This window comes from Micromesistius poutassou (assembly GCF_964030765.1).
Source record: "Micromesistius poutassou genome assembly, chromosome: 4".
Taxonomy (NCBI): Eukaryota; Metazoa; Chordata; class Actinopteri; order Gadiformes; family Gadidae; genus Micromesistius; species Micromesistius poutassou.
The window spans coordinates 13,976,125-13,994,608 of NC_140274.1; the positions used below are offsets into that span (position 1 = coordinate 13,976,125).

At 44.3% G+C, this 18,484-nt stretch overlaps 1 protein-coding gene across 1 annotated transcript in view; it reads left to right on the top strand.

Annotated features, from left to right (window-relative positions):
- The window catches only part of dner (delta/notch-like EGF repeat containing), a gene marked incomplete at its 3' end in the record, with an annotated part of 37,221 nt that overhangs the window by 3,405 nt on the left and 15,332 nt on the right, over positions 1-18,484 (top strand). The window contains exons 2-4 of the mRNA XM_084466721.1: positions 14,678-15,022; positions 15,316-15,413; positions 16,398-16,561. Of these exons, the coding sequence (XP_084322847.1) occupies positions 14,678-15,022; positions 15,316-15,413; positions 16,398-16,561 (607 nt within the window). The remainder of the gene's footprint in view (positions 1-14,677; positions 15,023-15,315; positions 15,414-16,397; positions 16,562-18,484) is intronic.

Below are 18,484 nucleotides of genomic sequence, written 5' to 3' on the forward strand. Positions count from 1 at the left end.
GGAGCGGAAAGACTCACGTCGCAAGTTTCGCCGCAGACACTCCTCGGGTCGGGACTGTGCGTCCATCCTCTGTTTGATCCTAACGAAATGTCCTTTCTCTTGATGTCTTTTGTTCACGGCTGGTAATTGGGAGGAGGCATGTTGTTGCACTGATGCGTCGCCTGGCTGTCAAACTTTGCCCCCTCTGTCCTGGGTCCGTGCTCCACACTGCTGCTGCTGCGTACTGATCACCACCCCCCCCCCCCCCCCCCCCCCGCCTCATCCAATTAGCTGGAGCTCAAAGCTCATCTCCAGCCTTTGGTCTCACCAGTGCTTTGATATCCCAGCTTGTTAGTCAGCGGAGGGAGAGAGACGTGGGCCACCAGGGATATGATTCGATATTTATTTATACAAAGTATATATCTAGATTTATCGCCCCCCCCCCCCCGTCCGGAACTGTGGGGAAATGAACAAGGATATTTGATGAGGTTGACTATATTTATTATGTATTTGTTATGTATTTGCAAACCAAATGTACAAAATTGATTGAAAATGTATATAGATACTGTACATACATTTTCTGTACAATTTTCATATTAACAGCAGTAATCTGAATCTGTCATCTAAATGTTCTTATTTGTAACCATAATCAGCCATCAGCATTGGGCAGTGTTCCTCAAGACGATTTTCTGTCCTGGATGGAGTTGTTTGCTTTGCATTGAACAGACAATATGTAAACTGTAGAGCAGCCATTGGAGCGTAGCAAGCGAGTCTCATCGTTAAATGCAATGCTCCAGTTAGCGGCTACGCCTCATTTCCGAGCACGGGTAACCACCACGGGCTCTGGTGGTGGGCCGTTAATAACAGTGCACCTATTACTGGCTTCCTGCTGACATCGCCCAAGTAAACACCAATTAACCCTTATTGAGTACAGGGCTGGAACACGGGGGGGGGGGTGGGGGGCTCATGTTCACCCACAGAGTTGAGCAGTTATCTAGTGTACCCCCATGCTTCTCGGTGGAGTGGGCACAGGCTACCCGGGTGAAAATATTCCCTCCAAGCTTTCAAGTGTCTTTTGATGCGGGGCTGGCGGTCAGCATGAGATCCCCACTGAGGGGTTATCAGTAAGGCATCACTTCTGCTCACGCTCAGGTCCTCCGAAGTGATGATGCAGCGCCCTATCGCCTTTGAACAGGTGGGCCAGTGGCCAATCACTTTGCTCATTTCCATATCAAATATCACCTGGCCTTTTGATCCGACTGTAGTGGATGTGATACGGAGCGGCCCGTGGATGGACATGCATATGGATGGGATTCAAACCCATATCTCACCCCCTCCTCCTCCTCCTCTCTTCCCTCCTTTGACTGGGTTTCTCTGCTCAAACTCTGTTAGCGGAGAAATCAAAGATTCTTTATGATGCATGTTCCTCATAATCAAAAGGATGGGGATAAGTGATATACATGCACCTGTTGTGGATGTTAACTCACAACGGCTAAGGGAAGGAGCTAGAGTGGGAAAGACAAAGGGTAGGAGGTAGGGGAAGGAAGGAAGGAAGGAAAGAAGAATATTTCCAAATAGACAGACACACAGGATAAACCTGCAGCCTAGTTTCCTCTAACATCTCTGTGACAGCTATGTGAGGCTAAAGCCTGCTGGGACATTTTGATTGACATTAGCATAGTAGATCTGTCTAGTAAAATACAACAGAACATCCTGCTTGCCTTCATTTTTGTTGACGGGTAAAAACCGGTAGAGGTTTGAATACTTGTCGATTGCGTCCCCAACTCTGGGTTTTTCACGTCCTTTAACAATCTTCAAAGTGTCTGCTGTTGCTCGACTGCCATATAGTTATCTTCAAGGCAAAGAAAAAGGCCACAGCGTTTCCCCAACGGCTTTGGTATTGCCCCCCCCCCCCGCTGTCTGTCTGTATGTCTCTATTTATATCACCTTCTAACGGAGCGGTGCCTTTGCGTCACTCCACTGGGCCATAATGGGAAAAAGGGACATTGCGGTTTCGTCTCGGCTGTAATTCTCCTCCGTAACCGCGTGTCACCGTGAGGTTGGCGGCTCTTCCAGTGAGTCATCTTGTTGTCACCTTGACACAACGTGCTTTAATGGGGTTACCGGTCGGACGGTCGGCCGGAAAAGCACAGGCATGTGTGTGCTGATGCTGATCAGCACGGGACGTTTCTCGACAGTACATGAAGGGGCGTGTTGTTAACGTTATATTCTAGACTTGGTAAAAGTGGCGCCTGGTGGCGCTTTGAACTCCTCCTGTTGTTCTTAGAGGCACTCTTCCTGAACGATACCCTCCATTTTGAGCCATCATCTCATCACACTTTTCCTCCAATAGATGCAGCCGCCTGACACACTCAAAGGGAAATAAATAAACAAACAAAGCGAAAGAGCCAACAACCCACACAGCGCCACCTACACCTGTCAATTGACGTGATGCGAGTGGTATTTAATGAATACACTTGGGAGAAGGCTAGTGTGCTGTGTTGTGTGCATTTTGGTTTGTCGCACACATCCTCTTGCTACTCCGGAACAATAAATGCCAGATATAAAATAAAAATAAAAATACCCCCAGGGGGCGATTCAGAGGAGAGAGGGGAGAGCGGCACAGTCAGCCTTTGGGCATTAGCCACAGAGATTATCCCGTATTAACCACCAGGCCTGTCTGTAGGTTGATAGGGAAGGAACAAACTGTGGAACGTTTTTGTGGCGATCTGCCGGGAATTGCGCTGAAAATGTTCTCGGTAAGATGATGACTAAGGGGTCTTTGGGATACTGCCTGTTATTTTGATTGATGTATTTTCATCGACCGCTCGATATAGTATGAAACTTATACTGCAGCAACATGAAAGAATTGAGTATTTTGCTAAAAGTTTTGAGAAGCGAATCAAGATGGACAACACATACTAAGAATATCAAACCCACTATCAAACTAATATAATCCATAGTAATGAGTGCTCATAGCACTTTGCTGCAGTAGAGAAGGCCTTAAAGGATCGTGGTTGCAGTTAAAAATATATCTTGCATATTAAGTGTTTAACTTGTAACTGTTCAGGATAGTTTGCAATGTTTTTTCACAGTAATTCTCTCCATCTAACTTTCAGCAAGCATGGATGAGCAAACCTTGCATACTAATTGACCAAACTGTTTGACAGGGGGGCTCTGGGATGTGTAAACACTCAGGCCTGAGCCCGGCCCTCTGTAGGGGTGAGGGAACATTGGTTTGATACACAAGCTCTATTTTGATGCTCTTATGCAATATGGCATCTTATCTACATTCAAGGTATATTTCTTTATCGTTGAATAATGGAAATGTGTACCCCAAAAACTGCTGTTTTCTTTCCAGATGAATTATGAATTGTGATTTGGTAATTTGGTAGTTGTTAATAATTACAACTAGTTTTGAGTAGAAGCATAATACTTCACAGCTAACTGTCACTGTCACTAACTGACGGGCCTGTAACAGGTTCTCTCTCTCTCTTTGTCTCTCGCACTCACACAAAATGCCCATGTGGCGAGTAGCGTGAAGTAGCTGCTTGAATGACACACAGACGAACCAAAACATACTTGTGTTTTTGATCCACATTATCCTGTTATTTTAGAGGACTTAATTGCATGATTGGATTGACAGATGAACAGATTCAGAACAATGATACAAAAATACAAATGTTTGTATTATTATTATTATTTATAAAAAACCAGCGTTTTATATATATATATATATATATATATATATATATATATATATCTTTTTTATTATATATATTTTTTTATTGTTGAAAAAACTATTGTTATTGTTAAAAGAAATATATATATATACATATACTTTTTTTTTTTGATCCTCTGCTATTCATAAATCATTCAGGTCTTTGTATGCCCAGGCCTCACGACACCGCTGCTGTGGTAGAAAGACTTGAAACAAAATGGATCTCATCTACTGTAAACCACCTCCTTACCCCAACTGTGAACACGATCAGCATATTTCTTTCCACGTAGCTCATGAGTGGGGGTACGGAGAGGTGTTGAGCTGGGCTACAGAGCATTTAATTGACATTCACCTCCCAGTGCTTTAACACTGATTTATCTTCACCTGATCCCTCTTTTGCTGTGGTCACAAGAAGTAAGGAATCAATATCATTTTTGGGGTAGATGTTAAAGCAATTTACAGTGTGTGTGTGAAAAGATATATATCCAAGAATGAAGTACAGAAGCTTTAAAAAAAAAAGAACTCTCAGTTCAGACACATTTGAAAAAAACGGCCCAACACATGATGAGGTTGTTTACGAAATGGTAGCCATGAAACAAATAGAGAAGCATTGATGCCCAGCGGAACTGCCAACCTGCCAAGATGTCTCCGCCAGCAGCTTAAAACAGAAACCGGTATCAGGCGTCCTTTCCATTATGGTGGGCCTTTCTTTTTGTGCCTTTCTCACCTTGCTGTCACGCCTCCCTTGAGGCGTTTCTACATTTTGAGAAAATTACAGTTCTCCGTTTGAATATAGCAAGTAGTCCCGGCAGTGGTAACATATCTGTTGTCAACGGTTTGCAGAAAACCAGGATTTCAAACCAATGGCTTCATTCCCGTCCTCCCCTCATATAGAGTGATAAACCTGACGACCACATGGTGAAGAACACGCAAAGAAGAGACTGATGCCAAACACAACACGGCTATTTTAAGATGCATGGTCTGTTTCTAGTTTTTTGTATTTCTTTCCATTTCCTAAAATAGCTTCGGAAATGCTTCTGTAGAGAGCGTTTCTTGAAGGATTGAGAGCATTGCATGCATAACATTTGCTCAAGAAACAAACAAACACACACAAGCAAACAAACAAACACACACCCACGTACATACTACATACACACACAAACCAGCACCACAACCACCAGAACCCCCAGACCCACCATAGGCATGCTTGCAGACGGTGCACAGTGGGTCAGCCCTTACTCTGAGCACTCTCACAATAGACTTGGAGTGAGTGGCAGTTCTTCCTACGTGTTTTTTTCCTGTGTGGTTATTTGAGGATGGCTCTCTTTGTGTTTCGGTTCTCTCGGGGTAAAGCAGGTATACTCTGTACCTGCCCGCAGCGCCTGCTGTGACCTGGCTTGCTGAGCGGAGGATGCTGCACTGATGGGTAGTTCTTTATTTGCAGACGCTGGTTGACAGCAGGAACAGAGTGTTCCACTTCCAACGTCTTCACGACCACAGGTCCTGACAGACGGGGTAACCCTGGGAAACACAGGGACTGATCTGTATATCAGTCCCTGTATACCTGAAGGTATACAGGGACTGATTTGTATACCTGAAGGGATAGCGAGGCTGCGAGGCACAATGCTCACCGTTAATGGTACCAATTGGATGAGTCAACTCATGTTGCAACAGATACAATTAGTATAAGGTATAGTATGTTGATTTATGATACCACGGAACAAAAAAGAAATTCAAATATACACAAATATACACATACTATACTGTGTATACTAGTGCTTTTGTTAACAGGCATTCAATGTGGGTACCCTTTGTTAATGTGCTTGCACACTTCCCTTACAAATCCCAACAAAGCCCAACCATAGTGTTAGTGTGCCCAGCCCATCAAACTAAGCCTGGTGTGCAAGTACCTATAAGAGAAGCAAAATCAGAACACTGCGTTGAACAACATGTCAGCTATGACTTAAACAGCCCAGCTAAGTTCAACGGCAGTCTTAAAATGAGGTGACACCAACAGATGCAGACATGTAAGACAGAATTGATCCGTGGTCTGAATCCAATAATAAACAAACACTGCACACCTGCTGATGTGGCTAGTGTCATATATCCGCCGTGGCCCGGCTTCTCAGAAATCCATCACGGGTCTCAAGAACCCGGGTCAATTATTGTTCCTCTCCAACAATCTAAGAAGTGCTGTTCTGAAGGAGTTGCAGGGCTTTGACGCAGCGTCTGTAAAGGAGAGCCCCCCCCCCCCAGTCGCAGCTCTACTTAAACACAAAGCGGCTTCCGCCCCGCTGCAGCAGCTCTGAACCCCTCTGCTCTTTAATCATTCTCCCGTTGCACGTAACCGTCCCCACACTCTTTGTCGGTCCCACTGGGTTCTCATCTTTTCCTCTTTTTCTTTTTACTCATCGTCGTGCTTTGTGTACGAGCACATCCCTGTTTTGTTGTTCTTTCTTTCCATCATTCTTTCTTCTTTTCTTGCCGTCCCGTTCGTATTGGTTCACACACACAACAACCAGATGACAGGACACGTCGAAATGGGGTTCCACCGTGTAACAGATTTTTTTGGGGAAAGGAAGCTGTAAAGCCCTTTGAAGGCACCAGGCCGGAATCCTGATAAGCAGCATGGAGAGCGTGCGGGCAGCCGCTTTGATGTGCAGAGAGAGAGAGCTCACACTAAAGGGCTGCTGCCGCATCACGTGCACTTTCTGACCGCTCCAGGACTGCCACGTCGGGCCGTCTCATCTCCCCGTCCGCCCCCCCCCCCCCCCCCCGAAGATGAAAAATCCTCCATACAGAGCTCGGAACATTGTCTCCCTGGACGGGAAATCTCTCTCCCAAATGAGATTACTGGGATTTGTGTGTCGTGTTGTAGCGCTGAAAAAACTAATGAAATATCAAGTAAAAAAAGGAACAACAACTAAACAGCCGGTAGCAGTTCTCCCAGTTCACCCCGTAGAGAGATACACAGAGAACGCCAGCAGGAGCAGCAGAGAACTTCAGACAGTGATGTTCATGCCATTATTCACGTGATACGCACTGTGATTGTGAGGGGGAGTGAAGCCACAGTGTTGTACATTCTGTACATGATATGGCTGATGCTTGCTGCCTCTTCCATTGTGTCACGGTGCTCGGGAACACAGTGGCTTGTCTTCTTGGTCGAAGAAGGCATGAATCCTAGCTCCACTCCCACGGACGTTCTCCGACAGAGCCACTTAGAATCCAACAGGGCACAACAACCTCTGTGATGGTGCTAGTTGCTCCAAGGTATTCATCTCCTTGAAGGTCCTCTTGTTACTATACACCCACATTGTAAGTAATAAGGCTTTAGCAACCTGCAGCACTGAGTTTAAAACTGGCCTTTTATTCAAGAATGAGCCTTTGATTTTATCTCTTGAAATCAAGCAAAAAACAAAACAGCATCTTTACCACCAGCTGTCAGTCAGACCTTGTAGCCACAACATTTAGATGTACCACAGTGAAATGTCACAGTATGAAGCAGAGAACTTCAATCCATGAGATGATGTAGACAGGATTGAGCTTTTATATTGAAGACAGACAGACCGACTGGTCACATACTATTGGAGCTTGTCAATCATTTACCACATAGCAGGAGTGACAGCAGACCCCTCGCAGCCCCGTCTTAACACAGTGAACACACACACACACACACACACACACACACACACACACACACACACACACACACACACACACACACACACACACACACACACACTCTCACGCACACACACACACACACACACACTGTTGCTCCTCGCTCAGCGTGTGCCCACTCTTACACAAGAACATACTGTTTAAATAGAGTATTCCCTGGGAACTAATTAATTGTTTTGACGTTTCATCGTGCTTCTGCCAAAGGCTATGAGATTTTATATCATCAACACCCAAACACTGTGGCTGCCTCAAGAAATATTATCACACAAAATTACCAAATATATAATATAAATTACTACAACCGCAATCACTAAATGACCCAATTAAGTAATTACTCACTTGTTTTGGGTGCAGGTGTCAGGTGTCTATCAGAAGAGCTTCCATGTCTAGCTGTCCTGGTCAATGTCATTGTATGCCTAGACAGCTGTCAATGATCTGTCAAACCCCACGTTTTTATAGAGAACAGCATGGTTTCAGCTAGCCAAACAACCAAAACAACCAAAGAAGTTGCTCTAACTAATTGAGCTAAGAAAGAAGGCTGTAGGGAGACCTGGAGTTCTTATAAAGCTCGACAGATGATAACCCCAGCCTTAAACCCAAGCCTGTCTCTGCTTGACATGAAACAGCTGAAGACAGCCAGGATAAAAAAAGGTTACCACAACCAAGACAAGTAAATGCCCTTTGTTGGATTGAAATCATACATGGTGCATTGTTTTTTAATTGATATGATCTGATATATGCTATTATACATGCCAAACTTTAACTATCAAACCAATGCTTTTTTGTGAGTTTTTATAACTTGATTGTAACCAACTGTCTTTTCTGTTGATGTCCATTTCCACAACCTCTGTTATTCCGATCTCAGACTATCTATCCATTAATATATTAGTAAAACAAGCATCTAAATGGTTATTCATTCATAAGTATCAGAGTGAATACAGACATGCGAATAACCATTATATGTACAGTAAATCCGAAGAACATGACATTATTAAGAGTTTTCTCAAATAAAATCATGATGAAAGAATGACCCTTGACCCGGATGCGTGTGCATTTTTGACAAACACAAAATTTAAGTGGCGTCTGGAGATTTGCATGTGACTGGGTGGCATCCTTATTCAGCCAATAATAGTTGAACCCCTCTAATGGCATTCCCTGGGTTATGAATCATGTGTGACTGTCGATATGAACTATTTAGTGATGGCATATAGGGAATATTGATTGAGTGTGTGAGTATGGGGTTTCTTGCAATCTGATATCTACCCCTGTTGTCCCATTTGTGTGTGCATGTGTGTTTTTTTTAGTTTGTTGCAGTCTGTGTGGACATTGCCTTATTGTGGATCAGATGTCATAGTATTTACATTTTTTGAATTTGTTCTGCAGGCCACCGTGAAAGTTAGCAATGCATTGACAATGAGAAGCTGTACCTTCTTTCTGTACCATTTAAAAGGTTTCAAACTTCTAGAAAGAGATATTTTAATTTAATCTAAAATTACAATTGGGGAGGAATTTCAGAGTGATTTTAAACCTCCCCTTAAACCCTGGAGGCTTTATTATTTATTTCTTATTATATTAGGTTCTATCTTGGTTACTTTGGATTTGGAGGGCTCAACATTAATACCTCCTAATTCGTATTGACAATCTCATTCCACAGCTCTGACTAGCTGAAATGTTCCTTATAGTATGTAAGACTTTGTTGTAGCAGCTGTTAACAAGGCGAGTAAACAACGTTACATTTCAATATTAGTTTTCAATTTACCTCCAATGTTAGCTTAAATTAGAAAACTTGATAAATATGTGCCAGGCCAAATTGAATATTTCTCCTACATTATACTTATCTTGTTGTTTACCTTGGTTGTTACGGTTAAACATATACAAAGGAATCTCATATGTCTACAATCCCTTCTCGACAACAAACCTTTAACAGGCAAATAACGTCAGCCTTGGCACAGCCGCCCAGCCTAATATTTTCCTTTAACAACAGCATCCATCTCAGTACTGCTCTCAGTTTAACAAAATTCACTGTTACTGAGTCTGCACCGAAACCCAACTCAATTACGGTACTCAACAATAGAAAGCACGTGAGTTCAATCTTTCATATATTTCAAGGAGAAGAAAAAAGAAAAGTGATCAAAATGCCTCAAAATGAGCCAACACACACAGAGTGACAACGGTGCTGGCTGCATAATAATACCACCGTGTAGTAATAAACACTTGTGCATTTCCACTTTCTGTGCCACAGGCAGAACACCATTGCGTTGCTAATCTTTCTTTAAACGCGGCATAAAGATTCATATTACCAACGCATGTGAATCTTGTGCCAGTCACTCTGTGTAAGTGATAGTGTGATTATGCAGATTCCCCTGCTCTTGATACCTCTACACCCGGCACCATGGGGGGGTGTTTTCACATGCCGGTGATAAATAGTTTCGTAAAAGCGTGATAAGTTATTTTTATGGAATGCGTTATCATTATGATGCACACTGGGGGGTCTTTCAGCAGAACCACCAGGACTCACATGGCATGCCGCACAATTTGTGCTCTTCATTTTACACACACACACACACACACACACACACACACACACACACACACACACACACACACACACACACACACACACACACACACACACACACACACACACGTATGAAAGCTAATTGCCATCAGGTTACCTGGTTACTGTAGCTATAGCAACAAAGATAGATATGGGAACAATTGCACAGACTCTGGTGTGGGATATTATTGCGCCTCAGATTATCACATAAAAGTAATTATGTACTGATTTTCACACGTGCACAGGCATACACTAATGGATGTGTGTGTACATCCATTAGTGTACACAATTGTCTGAGTATATATATATGAGTATATTTCCTTCTAGGTCTCTCTCTTTCTCTTTCTTTCTTTCGATCTTTTCCTCTTTCACAGTGTGCATGTGGGCATGAGTGTGTGTCTGTGCATGTGTGTGTGTGTGTGTGTATGTGTTTGCAGGTGTGTACATGTTTGCTTGTGTGTGTTTGTGCATGCATAAGTGTAAGCTAGAGAGACTTGGAGAAAGGGAGAGAATGTGTGTGTGTGTGTGTGTGTGTAGGTGTAGAATTGATGTGCAGTGCGCAGTATGTGTCGTGTTTATATTTCTGACCATTAAAGTCTCCACCCCCTCAAACCGCCCATATTATCACACACCCTTAAGGTGAGTCAGCCATGGAGGTGTTGTGGCTGGTGAACTGGTGAAGTAGGGCCCTCTATTATGGGCCATTGTAAAGCTGTCCATGATTTTTTCATAGGGTAAGTTGTATCTTCCCAAGAGTTGATGTTACATGCTATATTCATATAATGTTGCTCATATACATATCAGAAAGGCCTTTTAAAACTGGCTTTATGACACGGTTGAAAAGAATGTGTAAACAACCTCGAAAACATTATTTACTGCGGCTACTATCATTTCCTCTATTATAGCACAGCTATGGCAAGCAGAAGTTGGGAGGAATGAGGGATCCAGAAATAGATGAAGGACAACTGCACTTAAACAATATACACAGTCCTTACTAGCTTTCTAACTTGCTGTCAATCTTGCTTTGTTCACATTAATAAATAATACAGCACCAATGTGGATAATTTAGTTGTGCGTTAACTTTGCACATTACCATTACATTATCGGCTTCAGTTTCATGTATAATTTACCTTGTTCTACATCTTACGAGGCTTCTGAATGTCGTGCTGCTTAGCACTTCAGATCCCTGTCTCTCCTCCTCTTCTCTCCCAATCGTTAGTTCCATTAAAAGTCTGCATGGTTTCTCTCTCTCTTTCTCTCTCTCCCCCTCTCTTTCTGTCTTTCTGATTCTACCTCCCTCTCTGTCATTCTGTCTTGCTGACTCCCTCTCTCTCTCCCTGTCTCTTTCCTTTCTTTGTGTTCACATATAGATCATTGATCCAAACATCGGTGGTGGGGTGGGTTTGTGTGTGTGCCGATTTATTTGTGTGTGTGTGTGTGTGTGTGTGTGTGTGTGTGTGTGTGTGTGTCATGCACAGATGGAGCCTGAACCCACTCTCTGCCCAAGCATAAACTGATGACGCCAATACTCTAAATGGGATCCCAGCCTCCGTTGCGCTTGTCCTTATTGATCCATTCAGCTCCAGGACAACTAGCCCAAATTAGCAAATAGATCACTGCAACTTGCTAAGCAATTCATTTAGTCTGAGAAAATGTCTTGTGTTCGCCCATTTGGGAGTACGGATAAAGAAAGTAAGGTGAGGTTAAAGATCCCATGGCATGCTATTTTATGGATACTTTAATATAGGTGTTAGTGGGCCCCTAATACAGTACTTGAAGACGTTCAAGAAATTCAGCCTTGGTGAGTTACAGCCACTATGAGCCAGTCCCACAATGAGCTCTCCACAAACGTACCGTTTTTAGAGGCGGGTCAAGGTGGAGGGTGGGGGTGTGGCCCTGAGCAGCTTGCGGCCACGGTACCATGCACTAGTGTTTACAGTGCACTGAACACTCCGGGTGCTCCGGCGGGAGTCCTGGAGCTCTATATCTAAATAATATCATATTATATTTAGATATCTATATAATATATAGATATATATATAATATATTATCATGGTCAAAAGCTGTTTGCGCCTCCGCATGATATTATGAATCTCAAACGACTGCGTTGGGTTCTCAGACGCCTCTGGTTCTTCCACTTCCACGTCAATATTAAGTACAGACTGAACCGTGACATGGAGGAGAAAAGGATTGTTTCCCAGGATTGTCCGTCGGAGCCCCGCTGCCCGCTGAATGCTGCCCGTTGCCCAGGGTTGTCTCCCGCCGGAGCCGCTCCGACGGACAATCCTGGGCAACAATCCTTTTCTCCTCCATGTCGCGGTTCCCAATTCCTTCTCAACCAACCCGACGCAGTCTAGTCTTTTCACCAAATGGGAGCTTTATGCAAGCTTGCGTTATTGTGTTGAGCAGAACGGTTATCCAAATAACAAAGAACACTTGCGTTACAGTGTGTGTGCATATTCACACACACACACACACACGTGGCACTCGCACGGTCCTAGCTCATGGGCGGGCTCTGGGCGGGCCAAGCAGAGAAAGGGGAGGTAACCTTTTTCAAAGGCGGAGCAAGATACCTACTTCTCGGTTTATACCTAATGCAATTTTTAGCTACTGGGGGAACATAGGGAGGCTAGGGGAAGTGAGGGGAACTTTCTAACTAATGTTAGAAAACCTCATAAAGTGAAATGTTCATGCCATGGGACCTTTAACACCAGCTATATAACAGAAAGATGAGCTCAAAGGTTTGTTCGCACCCTGGGTGCGTTTCAGGGCTCTCCTAACAGCATCCACCGGCTAACCCCACCAAACCGTGACGAAAAATAAGGAACACTCAAGGGAAAACACTTTTGAAACACTTCATGAGTTGTTGTATTCAAGCCAGCCGTGTCCTTGAAGTGCCCCTGTGTTGTGTCCTTATTGTGGTGCGGTCCTGAGAGGCACCGTGGCGCTGTCTGCCAGGGCCCTGGGACCAGCGGCGCTCTGAGAGCCTGCCAGGGAGTTGGACCCGGGCCCTGAGGCGCCGCAGCCCTAATGAGCCATGTGACGAGCAATGGCTGTCCGTCGCGCTCACTTGCTCTCTCTCTCCATTCTTCTCCCCCCCCCCCCCTTCCTCTCCATATTTCACATTCATGTGTATACTGCATATGGTGTCTTTCAACGGGGGACTTTGGCTATTATTGTTTGTTAGTATCCGTCTGTTCACCCAGCCTAGTGGTTGATCTGTTGCATTTTTATTAGCTGTTTCTTTCAGACAGGCTACACGGTTAATCCCAGCTGTGAAGCCTTCCGATACTGGTTGATTGCCTTTTTATGGTTTGAGACGCAGAGCTGTTTGTTGTGAAACACTGTTGGTTGTGTTTCCTGATTAGTAAAAAGAGCTTTAGAATGTAATGGAGAACTGGTACACACACAATTGAGATCATTTAGTCTAGATAGATCCAGGTCATTGGGTACAACATTTTCTACTGTTTCACTCCATCCCATAAAATCTGCTGTCGGAGTGTCATGTTCTTATTTTTAAGGACTATAATATTAAATGACGTATTGAAATGCATCTAATTGCTGGCCAGTTCTTTAAGAGTGAAGTACTAAAGCGAGTGCCAAAACATTTCCATCTTGTTTTGATGTTCTACTCTACTCATGGCTCCAAATGGAACATCGAATTGCTAACTCAAGTTGTGTGACTTATTTACTCCAAAGGGATTGTAAATAATGAAGGAGGAATCATTAAAGATTTAAGTGTCAGATTTGGAGGGTTTGAAATTTGACATAAAGATTAAAAATACTTTTTTAATCTTGATTCTTCCTGAGAATGGCGCTTTCCAAAGTATTCACATGTGAATTGTGCTTATTTCTTCCAGTCTGACCTCATAGCTGCAACGTTGGTGAAATGCTTCCTCCAGCTGTATTTTATCTATGAATTCACGGTTGAGAAGGTTGTCTAGGATTATAGATGTTGCTAAGCCTTAGGTACACACTCGGTACCAAGGTATCGTACCAGCAAACTTGGCAATAGAAAGCTGTGTCCTCTTTCACCTTCAACGGCTGTACCGCAACGTTTTCCTCCAAATATGGTTAATTATTGATGGGCTCTACGGCGGCATTGGTGAAAGCTGTCAGGGTGCATTTAGTTATCACTGCATGACAAGGGGGCCGCTCGCTAACGTGTTTGCTAGTGGGACAAGCATGTGAGTGTTTGGTCAAGGTATACAGTTTCCTCCATGTATGCGTGTTGAAATGTGCCTTGTATTAGGGATCACATACATTTAGTATGTGATCAAGTCACACAACACCCAAACAAGTATGAGAGCTATCATTACTCAATCGAGTGTGTCTGTTTGTGTGTGTGTGTGTGTGTGTGTACGTGCGTCCGTGCGTCCGTGCCTGCGTGCGTGTGTGTGTGTGTGTGTGTGTGCGTGTGTGTGTGTGAGAGAGGGAAACCATGGGTTTGAGGGCAGAAGATAATCCCGAATGGTTCACTGATGTCCTGTCGTTCAAAGAGAGAGACTCTCTGAGTGCTGAGCGCTCACATGAAGCTGTAGTGACCTCATGAAACGGTCACTCTCTGTTCTCTCTGGGCTTTCACAGTGAGCACCTTCCACTTTGGACGGACAAAAGACACGGAAACAGCAGTGCAGGGAACAGCAATGCGGTCTACATGGTCTACGAGGACAGGAACTATTCATACGGTTTTATTTCACCATTGCTCTTTTTCTTCTCCTCCGTCTCCTTACTTGTAGTTTTTCACAGACCCCTGTGCCAGCAGCCCTTGTCTCCATGGAAACTGCAGCCGCGGCGATGGAGAGTTAGAAGGCGAGACAGCTTACACCTGCGAGTGCACTGAGGGCTACGAGGGGGAGAGGTGTGATCAAAGCCTCCCCGACCCGTCCACTGCCAACTGGGACCCAGCTACTCCGTCCGCCCCTGAGCTGGCTACTCCAATCACCTCCACTGCCTCGGCCGCCACTCAACCACAACAGCCAACCAGCGCCCCCTCCACCGCAGCTCCAGCCCAGCCCACCCTGCAACCATGGCAACCCAAGGCCGGGCAAAGGCTGCTGGTGGTGTTGTGGGAGGCAGAGAGGGTAGAAACACTTTTGTCATGTTGAACCAAAAAAGACGAGGAGCGTCTTCCCTGTGATTCTGTCACATTATTGTTTTGTCTTTGAGTAGAATATCATTAATGGATCTTTTGTTTTTGTTGTTTGCGAATTTGTGTGTGTGTGCGTTTGCGCCTGCATTTGTGTGTTTGTGTGTATGTGTGTTTGTGCGTATACGTATGTGTGTGTGTGTGTGTGTGTGTGTGTGTGTGTGTGTGTGTGTGTGTGTGTGTGTGTGTGTGTGCACGAGTGTGGTTGTGTGTCTATGTGTGACGCAGGTGACCGAGGGCCTGCACTGTGTGAGCCCGGAGCTGTGTGAGCTTACATCCGGGACCCTGACTCTGTCCGTAGAGGTGCCCGAGGAGACTGCTGTCAAGTAAGACTACCGTCCTGGTGTTCCTGCGGTCCAACCTGCTCTCAGGGAGCATGAGACGTTTTTTAAATCTGTTGAAGACTTGTCAGACAATAGCAAGACAAGCTGCACTGATGACCCCTCGATGGAGGATAATAAAAAAAATAATAATTTTAAACCCATTCTAACCCATTCAGTAGTGGATCTATTGAATGACATTACCCAATTTGGCTCCCTTTCTCTTGAGAGTGAGAAGAATTCAAATCTGTTGGTGACTCACTTAAAAGGAAAAACATTGATTTCTCCCCAAAAAACACCAACAGAAGCAACCTTTTGTCCGTGGCCCTAATCAAAGGGTTGTGCTCCTTCCCAGCGCTACCTTGGCAGGCTGGAGAGGTAAATAACAGTCATTAATTATGTATGGAGAGCAGTGGTCAAGGTGAATAGTGGAGACCCTTAACGCTGTTCACTTCATTAGTGATAACAGCCACGACTCTGGGCTTGATCACGATCCCATCGACTGGCACAGGCTCATTAGCTGATCCTCTGTTCCCTTTTGTTTGGGCCCTGAGTACCCTCCCTAAAAAAGGCATGAAAGGACAAACACACATGCAGACACTCACCTCAAACACATGCGGCAAGCAAGTGCACACACACACAGACACGCGTACACAAAACCACCACTTTATTTGAAGTGGAGGAGAGGTAGAGAGAGACAGAGAGAGAGAGAGGGAGAAATGTGTTTCATGTGTTTTTCTCTCAATTATTTAGCATTTATGAATAATTACAAATTAATTAGTATTAATAAATAATAATTACTTATTTATTCATATAAAAAATATATTAAAAGGGCACTATATCATAATATATTAAATTATACAGTATATATTTTAATATATTTTCTACCTATATATATACATAGCAAATATATCTACCTATACCTATACCTATATATATCTCCTGTAGCTGTTCTATTTTCTCCCCTCACCTGTGATCCCTCCCTGGCAGGGTGCTGGTGAACGCCAGTGGGGCTCCGGTGCTGTGGCGTGTGGGGGAGGAGGGCTTCCTCCGCTCCTCCCTGCTGGAGGGCACCATGATGTGGTTCCAGGAGGCTGTGGATGGGCTGGTGGTACCAGAGCACTCCCTGCCCCTGGGACAAAACTACTTCCTGAGTAAGACACTGCCAGTTACACAAACCCTGCGCTGACACGCACACACACACACACACACACACACACACACACACACACACACACACACACACACACACACACACACACACACACACACACACACACACACAACAAAGACACTTACACTAAAAAACACACACACACACACACACACACACACAACAAAGACACTTACACTAGAAAACACACACACACACACACACACACACACACACACACACACACACACACACACACACAGAACAAAGACACTTACACTAGAAAACACACACACACACACACACACACAAACAAGAAAGACTCATACACTAGCACACAAGCATGAATACACAAACACAAACATTACATATTCATGTAAACCTGCATATGATCCTTACTTTTTGAAGTAATAGAAGAGTAGGTAGAGATGAGAAGGTCTTCAAGGACACGTCTACTGTACCAATGGGATCAGCAGGGCACAATCACCACTATTGTACTCTCAAAGAAAAACAGCTTTGACATCAAGCTACCACTTTGACACATTTTGCAATGACAGAATGACATCTTAGAGCAAATAATATATAATTTTACATTCATTCTTTAAATGTCATTGAGGGAGAAGGGAATGCTATTTGCATACATGAATATAAATTGAATATTTGCACAAAACTACTATTTTCGTGTGATTGCGATTAATATGCAACCTTTGTTTGAATACAGTACACACATACATGCACCCACACATGCACACACACACACACACACACACACACACACACACACACACACACACACACACACACACACACACACACACATACACACATACACACCCACACACACATGCACGCACACACACATACACACACACCCACACACGCACGCACGCACACACACACAAACGGATGTTTTTCGAGACCATCACTTGGGATATTAAAAGCTTGTCCTGGCGGCGGCAGGTGTTAGATGGTAGGGGTTAATGTGAGTCGCGCTATCAGACTGGGGGGGGGGTCATGCTGCTGTCTCCATCACTGTGTGGCTGGCGGCCCCCCTGGCAGTGGGGGACGGCTGGCTAACTCTGTCTCTGCAAGGGCTGGCTGGTTCCACATTGCCATGCTACAAGTACCCAGGCGAAAGGCGGTTGCACAGAGCCAATCCAAACCCTCCTGGATACTGACCTTGGTCATGTCTCACAGCACTGTTACACAGCCTCTGTGACTGCTTAAATCAGCCAGGGAGCCAGGAGTCAGGCGGGGGCCGGGGAGGAGAGATGGGATGGATAGAGAGACAGGGAGAACCAGAGAAAGAGAGAGAGAGAAGGAGCCTAAGTGCTAAGGAGCCGGGCAGAGATATAAATGAAGGGAAGGAAATTGAGACCGAAGATAAGAAGGAGAAAGATAGAGGACAATAATAAAGGTGAAATTGAGAAAGATTAGAAGCCATGTTTCCTCTTTAGCTTTTGACAAAGTGTAACATGAGCAAAGACATACGTGTGTGTACTTTCATACACAAGCCAGCATGTTAAATGACTATGGTATGTAAGAAATGTATGTTTGTACAGGCACCTGCATATGTGCATATGTGTGTGCATCTGTGTGTGAGTTTGTTGTTGTGTGTGTGTGTGTGTGTGTGTGTGTGTGTGTCTGTGTGTGTGCGGCAGGTCTGTCCCTGCTGGGATAATAGTTTATTGGATCAGATCATCCTCTTTATGTTGCCAGTTAATCTTTAATGCGATGCTTGTTTCGTCAAGGGCCCCCTGTAGATGTCTGCCTTGATTTGGCTCCTAATAATATTTTATTTTATAGTGTGGGCACCAAGAAATCGCAAAGAATCACAACAAAGTTTTTATTTAGCTTTACCCGAAAGAGTTAAATTTTGTGAGAGGATTTGTGGGTGGACTGTATTCATGCCATGATGCCATGC